General features: G+C 40.1%; 2 protein-coding genes across 2 annotated transcripts in view; one reads left to right on the forward strand and one right to left on the reverse strand.

The window, feature by feature from the left end:
• Positions 1 to 10,858, forward strand: part of LOC146547636 (beta-1,3-galactosyltransferase 1-like) — a 292,164-nt gene that overhangs the window by 248,660 nt on the left and 32,646 nt on the right. The window lies entirely within an intron of this gene.
• LOC146547639 (uncharacterized) lies at positions 256 to 2,114 on the reverse strand. Its single transcript, XM_085265148.1, has 3 exons — positions 2,013 to 2,114; positions 1,758 to 1,820; positions 256 to 1,407 (listed from the first exon to the last, which is right to left on the reverse strand). Exons 1-3 carry the CDS (start codon positions 2,112 to 2,114, stop codon positions 295 to 297), a joined length of 1,278 nt encoding a protein of 425 aa, XP_085121274.1. The 3' UTR covers positions 256 to 294.

Raw genomic sequence — 10,858 nt, forward strand, 5'->3', positions numbered from 1 at the left:
AGACTGACTGTTCCATGTTGATAATTTTCACTGTTATACTGTATTACAGTGTGAATTTGATCTTTACTTCAATCTGAATAACTGGTTTTACCCATAAACTAAAGTGGTTGTAGCCTTCTGAATAGCCTATGAGTCACTGTCAGTCATTAATTCTGAGTCCTTATGTGGCAGGAGGCATCACTGCTAGAGGGGAGGGGCTTCTGCAGTAGTACAAAAACTGCATTTGCTGTACAGCATTTAAGAATATGAAGTGTCATCACTCTTTAGAACATCACTGGTATCCTGTGGTTGAGGTCACACATTTACAAGTTTGTTAAAAATATACTGCTGTGTTCGTTGAAACAATGTTTTACCATTATTGTTGTCTTCTTCAAAAGGGTGAATGCTTGTATATAGCTCTTGTAAATCGCTGTCATTTAATGGGACAAACCTACTTTCAGAGTTTGACAAGGAGGGTATGGAGACCTCTGCTGTAGAAAGTTCTGGGTTGTGACGATGAGACACATGAGTTCCGCAGGCAAAAAGCTGGATGGGAGTTCTATTACCTTCAGTGGAAACAGAGTGATTGTTATATCCAGCTTTGAATTCCTTCAAAGTGCGGTTGATTCGTGGTAGAAACACATAATGAAGGCAAAATAGGTCTGTTGCATTTTCTAAGTCTAGGATACCAAGTGATTCCAATTCATAAAATATAGGTGCATAAATGCGGCTACAGTTGTTGTTTAAGTCTCGGTTGAAACGCTCAATCCTCTGGTTGTGCACAGAACTTCCCATTAAGACAGAGCTTTCACCCCTGCTTGCTCGCATGTCCTCCCAAATCTGAGCATTCTCTCCTCCGTGATCAGTCCTGATATGCAGGGGTCTGCCAAATTGTCCAACAGCTGCAGTAAAGAGGGCTTTCACAGTCTCAGCTCGATTATTGCTGGAGCACTGAAGAAACATCAACATCCTGCTGTATCCATCTATTGCACCATGAACAACAAACTTCCAACGAATCAGTTTGTGATTTCCATCTATGTGCCATATGAAATTTGGATGAGGCACAGAATATACTCGCCGAGCAACTGCAGTTCTTCTCCTGGATAGAACACCAGCCGAGTCCACCCTCCGCAGTGACTTTCTTACGCGCCATCTTTGAACCACTATGTTTTTGGAACGCAGATGACCCATCAGCATCACTTCTCCAACATTTGGATGTTCAGTTTTTATCTGGGACACTATCTGATCTAACTCATGGTCACTGATTACATTGAATTTTGACTCTGAGATATTATAGTCTTGCAGTAACTTATACAGAATGGGCCTGGAGATGGAAAGGATAGATGCAGCTTCAGTAAAAGATGTTTTCAGGGAAAGAACATTTTCCAATTCCTCTTTGGAAATCTGAAGCCTTCCTTGGTAACCATCCTAGAACACGGCACAGAAAATCTCAATGAGCACAATTCTATAACAAAAGATGGGTAATTTGAGGCAATTGTACTGTGACAGATTAGCTAGAGTAATATTTTATCAATAGTTTTAAAATATGAAAGTGAGCAATCAAAAGACACTCACAGCAAAAACAGTAATAAAATATGACGTAAAACTTGTGAATGTTGTTGGTGGTGATGTGACACTGCTAGTAATGGACCCCTAAGAAGATGAAATGTATGTAGAATCAGAATCATTACTTTGACAGGATTTAATTTAAGGTGACATATTACACCAAAGAAAAAACAAAAATTAGTCAGCTAAATGATATGTGTAAGAAGGCCTACCGAGCAGTATGGTATCCCAGTGGAGACGGCAGGTCTACTTGGTCCAGGTGCATTGCTGGATTCCTAAGGAAACATTTACATCAAGAACGACTGTTACCTACCTACCAAATAAATAAATAAATAGAGTTGTATGATGTTCGATCTCTGTCTGCTGCCTACCAAATGAAATAATTGAGGACTAGCTAAGTAATTTAGCTTTGCTAGTTTTGCTAACACTGCTATCAACCCGTCCAAAATGCTATACAATAAACTTACCAAGTGCTGCGGCGTTTGTGAGGTCGAGGGTGCATTACCACTGAATCGTTGGATGGCCGACAAAACGGCTCTTCCAATGTTTTCAGCTAAATCGCTGGACATGCTGGTAGGGAATAGTCGAAGCAGCTCATGGCAGTCAAAAGTGACCGTAAGAGGAGCGCAAACACAGAACCTGACCGCGACCGGCACACTTTAGCGCGGGAGGTTTTCTTGAAGCTTTTATTTTGGTATTACCGTTGACCCGTACAATAAATTTGCATATTAGCTAAATATTTAGTTTCCCGTAACATTTAGATTTAACATTTAACATTTAGATTTATATATAACATTTAGATTTAACATTTAACATTTAGATTTATATATAACATTTAGATTTAACATTTAGATTTATATATAACATTTAGATTTAACATTTAACATTTAGATTTATATATAATATTTACATTTAACATTTACATTTAAATATAATATTTACATTTAACATTTAGCATTTAGATTTAACATTTAGATTTAACATTTAGCATTTAGATTTAACATTTAAAATCCTGTTTTAAATATGAAAAGTTACAAATATTTTACTAAATGTTGTAAAAAAATGACTCGAAAAAACATGTTTTTGTAAGATTTAGAGCTAAATGTGGAAAAATGTTGCTGTTAATTTCGGCATGTTTCAGTTTACAAACGGCGCCCCATATATGATTGTTGGGTTTTTCTCTGTATGCATGGTAGGGTTTACCTTCCAATATAAAGCGCCTTGAGATGACTATTGTTGTGATTTGGCGCCGTATAAATAAAATTGAATTGAGTTTATACTTATTAAAAAGTACAATAAACAACTTAAACTGTTATCCAGCCAAAGTATACACAAATGGCTATTAGCATCAGGGAGGCTAATAATTTTAACCCTGGTAGTTTTTGTATTTTGTAAAATTAGTTTGTTTCTCTGCAAAATTATGCTCTTCTGACAAAGATCTGCAATCCTCAAACCTTCCTTTATATTACCATCCATGCCTGACCAACTGCTGTAGGTATAATGTGTAGGGGACCCAACTTGTCCATATACTGTATGTAAGCACCTTAAACTTAACTGCTTCCTGCTTTTGTTTTAAAAAGATCTATTGTATCTGGATAGTTTGTTCTTTTTTAAAGGCCCATAAATCAAGACATACATATGCAATTTTGGTTTATTTCCATCAAACCAGCCTTAACCATATGATTGGGGTTATATGTTTGTTGGGTTTTTCTCTGTATGTCTCATTGTAGGATCTACCTTACAATATGAAGCACCTTGAAGCGACTGTTATTGTGATTTGGTGCTGTATAAATAAAACTAAATAGAACTGAATTAACCCAAATTGTGAAAAAAATTGCTTGTCAATGGAAATGTTCCAAAAATAAACAAGCCCTTTACACCCTCACCAATATCCCAATATCAAACCACAAAAGCACAAAATATAACTGTGCAGCTGTGTTGTTATGTTATTTGAAACTGAAAAAGCTGTGACACCAGTCATCATGTTCTTACATTTGCTTTTCTACAGGTATTTGACTCATACAAACCCAAGTGCAGATGATTTAAAAACCTGTTTGAAGTCCAAACACTCACAGTGTGTGGATGAACATGTGTGTACCATCAAGTCATGGTAGATGCATCACACTAAAGCAGAACGCACGGAGGCAGAGTTGTGGTGAAGACAGTTTATTTACAGTGAGGGGGAGGTATTTACAAGGATAAAATATATACAGTGTATGAATGGGGACTCGGAGCCAGGACATGCAGGTGACGAAAACACACACAGGTAGTGCACTCGATTTGGTACTGTTTGATGCCAAAACCTCCAGACGGAAAACAAACCAGTCGAGGCAAAATCCTAGGGAGGAAACAAAACTCCTTACAGTCACCAAAATAATCCAAGGGCTCCAGCAGGCAGGGGCAGAATTTCAGACGCTCCAAAAAAACGCCAATACTCCAACACTAGTCTTCTGTCAGGTAGCTCCTAAAGACCACTTCTGAGGAAAGCATCTGATGAGTAACAGGTGTGCCAGGTTCAGTGACTCACTGCCCCGCCTACCTATACAAAAAGGGAGGCACCAAAAAACACATACAGACAAAAACACCACATAACCAGAACCCAACTCCTAACAATATTAGTCTCTGAAGGTGGTTATAGGTTTCACTTGGACATCCACACAACTTTATCTGCATATAATGGTGCTTAAGCTGTTTTATTTTATAAATCAGACACTTGTCATGTTAATAAGGGCTAATTAATGCTGAGACAGAAAATGTCAGGGGTGAGGGCTGCTGAGCTAATCGTCATCGGTTTCATGCTGCTTCATGACAAGACAAGAGAACATTTTGCTTACATTACTCACATTTTACAGAAAAGACAGCAAAGGGGATCTCTGAAAGGCTACAAATAAATTAAATTTCTATTAAAAGGTCAGTGTTAAGTAAATGGACTGGTTCTTATATAGTGCTTTTCTACTGTTCTGAGCACTCAAAGCGCTTTACACAACTTGTGCATTCACCCATTCGCACCAGCACATTTTTCTAAGTGCTTTCTAAGTAACATTCACACACACTCATACTCCGATGGATGCATCGGAGAGCAACTTGGGGTTAGTATCTTGCCCAAGGATATTTGGCACGCAGACTAGGGGAAGCCAGGAATCGAACCACCAACCTTCCGATCAGTAGATGACCTGCTCTACCGCCTGAGCTAAGATAAACAGACCGAACTCTGGATGCTGTGCAGATGATTTAAAAACCTGTTTTAAAACCAAACACTCACAGTGTGTGGATGAACATGTGTGTCATGGTAGATGCATCACACTGCAAAGTCAATATTAGTCTCTGCAGGTGGTTTACAGATTTCACTTGGACATCCGCACAATGGCTAAGCTTTTTTAATCTATAATATCAGACACTTGTCATGTTAATAAGGGCTAATTAATGCTGAGACAGAAGATGTCAGGGGTGAGGGCTGCTGAGCTACTCATCATCAGCTTCATGCTGCTTCATGGTAAGACAAGAGAATGTTTTACTTACATTCAGTTTCATGCTGCAAGGACAACAAAGTCTTTGAAAGACGGTCGCCTTAATAAGTATCACCTTAACTTTTATGTATGCAAATTAACATATATTATCTGTTGTACTTTGATAGAGTTACAATAGTGAAATTGCTAAACAGTAAATACTGCTTCATAACTTTTATTTCCTTTTCCAAAAAAGAAGGTTCACCAAGAACATTATGTTATACAGAATCAGTTTTATTCATCCTAATGTGTGGCACCAGCAGATCCTGGTTTTTTTTTTTCATAATGTCTCAGTACACACCAAAAGAATAAGTCAGCAGACTTGTGATCTCAAGATTTTAACTGTTGTGATCATATTCATTCTCTACTGTCTATGCAGGAGTAAAATACCAATAAAAATAAAAGAACTGGCCTATTTTCATTAGCAGGAAGTTAAGATAATTATGTTTTCTTTACTCTTTATTTTCTAGATCTCAGACTTTGTGGTTTCTTTTAACTGCACCAGTCCAACTCCTGTCGCCCTATTCGAAGAGCTTGACAAAGATTTGTTCTCTAAAAAAACTGATTCGTCCTGTCAAAAGCTTTTCAAATCCACTTAACATAAGCATCAGTATCACCGTGGTGGGAATTTTAGGAGTGGTAAGTCTACACAGTTCACACACTAGATATTAAAAGTCATCATTTTGGTAATCTTAATGTTTATGATTCTAATATACTAATTCATATGTCTCGTCTTTAGGATGAAAAAGCCCAAACCCTGTCTTATGTCTTATGTCCTGGTATGTTTTGAAAAGATCTTACAAAATCACTAAATTATACTTATTCAAGAACATTGTACGTGTATGTACATGTATTCAAATTGTTATCTATTTAAATGGCTCTAGCCTATTGTTCTAACTATGTGCTCTCTGTATGTTGACAATAGAAACCACGTATAGATTCTAAGTTATAAGGCTTTTAAAAAAAATTTCAACCAGTAAATCATAAAGTTGACTTTGTAGACCCCACTCCGGGTCGGGGATGAGTTCCTGCCCCAAGTGGAGGAGTTCAAGTATCTCGGGGTCTTGTTCGCGAGTGATGGGAGAAGGGAGCCGGAGATCGACAGACGGATTGGGGCTGCAGCTGCAGTAATGCGGACGCTGCACCGGTCCGTCGTGGTGAAGAGGGAGCTGAGTGTAAAAGCGAAGCTCTCAATTTACTGGTCGATCTACGTCCCTACCCTCACCTATGGCCACGAGCTGTGGGTAGTGACCGAAAGAACGAGATCGCGGATACAAGCGGCAGAAATGAGCTTCCTCCGAAGGGTGGCTGGCCTCTCCCTTAGAGATAGGGTGAGAAGTTCGGCCATCCGGGAGGGGCTCAGAGTAGAGCAGCTGCTGCTCCACATCGAAAGGAGCCAGTTGAGGTGGTTCGGGCATCTGACAAGGATGCCCCCTGGGCGCCTCCTGGGTGAGGTGTTCCAGGCATGTCCCACCGGGAGGAGGCCCCGGGGCAGACCCAGGACACGCTGCAGAGATTATATCTCTCGGCTGGCCTGGGAACGCCTTGGTATTCCCCCGGATAAGCTGGAGGAGGTGGCTGGGGAGAGGGAGGTCTGGGCCTCTTTGCTTAGGCTGCTGCCCCCGCGACCCAGCCCCGGACAAAGCGGATGAAGATGGATGGATGGACTTTGTAGACTATGGGACTCCGTTTGTAAACGGAAACATGCTGAAATTAACAGCAACATTTTCCCGCCCTATAGTAAACTTTGCCAGACCTAAGACAAATGTTAATGGGTTGCTAACATGACCCTGCTCTACACAAAATGTATAGTAGTAGATGTTGTATTTCCCTCTATTTCAGCAGTTAAACTGGCATTTGCAGGCTGTATACCAGTTTTACTTTTCTTCTGCTTAATGTAGGAGTGGGATATTGAGGGACTGAACTGGGATGAGAAGGATTGTGGCGCTGAACGAGTCTCTGTCCCTCGGGAAAAACTTTATGTCCCAGATGTTCAAATAGCAGAGTTGTAAGTTTTCCACATTTTGATTGGCTACAAGCTGGACAGTTTTGAAGTTATAGTGGTGGAGGTCATTGAACAGACTGTTAATTAACATGGGTAACCCTAATCACGGCTTACTGGAGAGACAGCAATATGTAATTTCAGCCCTGCTCTCTTAAAAGACTTGTCATTTCATATTTTTGCTACTAAAAGTTTTTTTTTTTTTTTTAAATAAATTGCTATTATTAATTATTAAAAATGTTTTGTTATCCTTTTCTATTCTATTCCAGCCTGGATGAAGTCAGCTCCACCAAAACTCCTTATGTCTACTTGTACAACACAGGTCATGTGTATGATGATAAGCCCATCAGAGTGGTCAGTTCTATGCTTTCCCCTTTGATATCCAGAACTGCTCATTGACGTTTGGAGCAGATATACACTTTGATAAGGCTTTCTGAAACTTAAAAAACTAAAAATAAATTATTGAAAGTGTGAACTTCACACTCGACAAATTTGAAATCCATATCTGAACACAAAGCTGTTTGCTAATATTTCCAAATAAAACCATGCTCTTAAATATCAACCTAGCTACTGATATTAGGATGATTCAAGGCACAACTTCCAAACAGGTCCTGAATGAGTCCAGAGACATGATGGTGACCAATGGAGAGTGGGAGCTCACGATATCAGTATAGCTGATTCCACCCTGGAATTAGTTGTGGGAAGCTACTCAGAGATCACGTACTATGTAAGCTTTATTTTTTTTTACATGCTTTTATTTAATTATGTATTTTTGAACTGTTAAAGCTGCTCACAACAGTGCTTTTTCATGCACTGAAAAACTTCCTTTGTGTTAGTTCTTAATCACTGAGGAATGACAACAAACTTATGGACAGCTTTGGGCTTCCCTATAGTAACACTTTCTGGTGGTGCAGCACTGCCCTTTTGGAAATACTTCAGTTTCACCACATTCTTAAATTAGGTTTATACAATCTCAAATGAACAAGACTGCATGGCATCTTCATTATCTTCCTGTCATTATTTATTATACTGTCATGGTCCTGGGTCATTTTGACCCAGCGTTTTGTGTTTTGTGATTATTTTCCTCTGTTCTAGCTATTCTGTGTCCTCCCCCCTTGTGTCCGGTTCGGGTCTAGATTTCCTGTCTTGTTCTGAAAGTCTGTGTCTGTTGTCATTGTGTTCAGCTTGTCTCCTCCGGTCCTCATGTGTATTAGGTTCAGCTGTTCTTCCCTCTTGTGTGTGATTACCTGATTACCTTGTGTGTGTATATTTAGTGGGTGTCGGTCTGTGTTCTTTGTCGGCTCGTCTGCGTTCTATGGTGTTCCTGTCTCTGCGTCTCTCTGCCCCGCACCCCTTTTGTATGGTCCCAGGTTTGTCACTTAGTTTCTCCCAGTTTAGGTTTCCGTTTGTAATTACTCATGCTTCATTGCCTGTTTTTGCCACTACCACCCTGTAAATAAACGTCACTCGTATCATCAGTTTGCTGCATTTTGGGTCCTCCTTTTCCTCCACTCCACACGGCTCTCCGCCAGCCGTGACATATACAAAAATTTGTTTTCAGTAGTTAGAACCACCTTTAGCCACTAATCTGTGTGAATGTATCAATGTCTCACATCACTGTGGAGGAGAAAACCTTTAAAATCTCAAAGGTTTGTACCTGCGTCTCGTCCCAAGATCGTGCTAAGACGGAGACCGGTTCTCTATGTGGTGAACCTGCTGATCCCCAGCTGTTTCCTCATCACAGTGGACCTCTTCAGCTTCAACAAGGTCATGCTTAACTTTTCAATTTATCATAGCATTTCACTGGCTGTTTATTTTTGACAGCACTATCAATGAACACCAGTGCCACAAACCTCTCGGACAATCAGAGCATCTACAGTGTTACACTTCCAGTAAAACCAGTGCCAGCTTCCGAGATGGTTCTGGATGAACTGAGGAGATTAAGCAGAGATCTCACAGCCATCCGACTTCAGATGGACTAATGCTTTCAAGGGACCAAAGCTGCACAGGAGTGGGAGATGATTGGAACAGTGATCGATCGGCTGCTGTTTGGCTTGTACATCGTCTTTATCGTCATGAGCTTCATTACAATAATGAGCATCTGGATATGAAATAATTTGTTTGCAACATAATTAGGTGACAGAAAGATGAAAAAACAACATAACTGGCGTACTGTCGTGGTAATTGGCATGGATCACAAATAAATACAGTGCTATGGAAATGTATTTGACCCCTTCCAGATTTTTTATTTTTTGCGTTACCTGCCCCTCCCTCCCATGTCCACCCACACCACACTATTCAGTTCAATTCAGTTTTATTTATACAGCGCCAAATCACAACAACAGTCGCCTCAAGGTAGACCCTACAATAATACATACAGAGAAAAAACCAACAATCATATGACCCCTATGAGCAAGCACTTTGGCGACAGTGGGAAGGAAAAACTCCCTTTTAACAGGAAGAAACCTCCAACAGAAACAGGCTCAGGGAGGGGCGGGGCCATCTGCTGCATCCGGCTGGGGTGAGAGATAGAAGATGGGACAAAAGACATGCTGTGGAAGAGAGCCAGAGATTAATAACAAGTATGACCCCCACCCCTACCTGATCTTCATCAGTACCAGCTTCCTCCTTTTGCCAGTGCTTTAGCTTTGTTTATCAAGTATCATAGGCTGTGTTGGAGTTGCAGTCAATACTGTTTTTGGTCCTGGTTGCTATTAGTTTTGTTTTTCTGGATTACGTTAGGGGAGATGCCGGAATTATGTGGCTGGGTCATGGTTTTCTTCATATTTTGTTTGTTTTAGCTGGGGCTCCCATCTCTTTTTGTTTCTGTCTGTCCTTTTGTGAGTTACTACATTCCCTTTATTGAAAGCTTGATGAATGGCAGCAGCGTTGTGTCATCCCATATTTTGAGCACCTTTGAGCCACAGATTCAGGGACCGTAGCAGCATGTGTAAAAATCACTGCACATTTAAATATTAACATTTTCTTACATACATTAAGTGTATTATTAAGATGAGGAATTGTTATGTACATTTCAGATCAGAGCTGCTTCAATTGCTTATTCTTAATTCTTGCTTTTCGGTGTGAATATTTACTAGGATCATACAAACCACACAGAGGACCTTGCTTATCACTCTCACACCCAACCGAGACACATCTCTCAGCCTCCCACGGCTGTTTTCATCAATCAGAATTGCACTGACATTACATGGCACAAAGTCAAACAGTGTCCTCTCTCTGGATGAATTGGCAGGAGAAGCTGCTAGATTAGATTGCATCTGAGGAATGCTAATTTTGCAGGAGTCTGGGTCTGGGGATGTCATGATTAAAGACTCAATTTCCCAGAGGTCAGTGTGGTGTGATCACATATTACCGCTAACTGATGGAGTGTCTCTCATGGTATGCCTGTCACAAGTGGCAGCATCAGCACCGGTGGAGGAGAGAGCAGGGTGTTTCTGTGGTGTTCAATATTCCTCTCACAGCTTGGAATTATATTCAGTCACAGATTTCTTAAGTAGCTGTGTTATTCTATCCATCTGCATATTTATTTATTTTTATTTATTTTGCCATAGTTTACCTAAAGTTCTAAAAGACGCTCTCTGCTTATCTCAGCATTGAAATACTGACTTTCAGCTTATCTTCTTATACCATGAAGCCCTGTCGTGCATTATCCCTACATGTGTCTCAGTGGAATGCATTTTAGAGCAGCAGGTTTTAATGCATTCATGCTGTGCATTGTTACTGAGTAATAGTGATGACACTAATGCAAACATATCGCGTTCGGACAAATTACAGACAGCTAGAA

The sequence above is a fragment of the Mchenga conophoros genome, linkage group LG23 (assembly GCF_057382185.1).
Source record: "Mchenga conophoros isolate Kocher_MC1m ecotype Shallow Benthic linkage group LG23, M_conophoros_male_GT1.1, whole genome shotgun sequence".
Taxonomy (NCBI): domain Eukaryota; kingdom Metazoa; phylum Chordata; class Actinopteri; order Cichliformes; family Cichlidae; genus Mchenga; species Mchenga conophoros.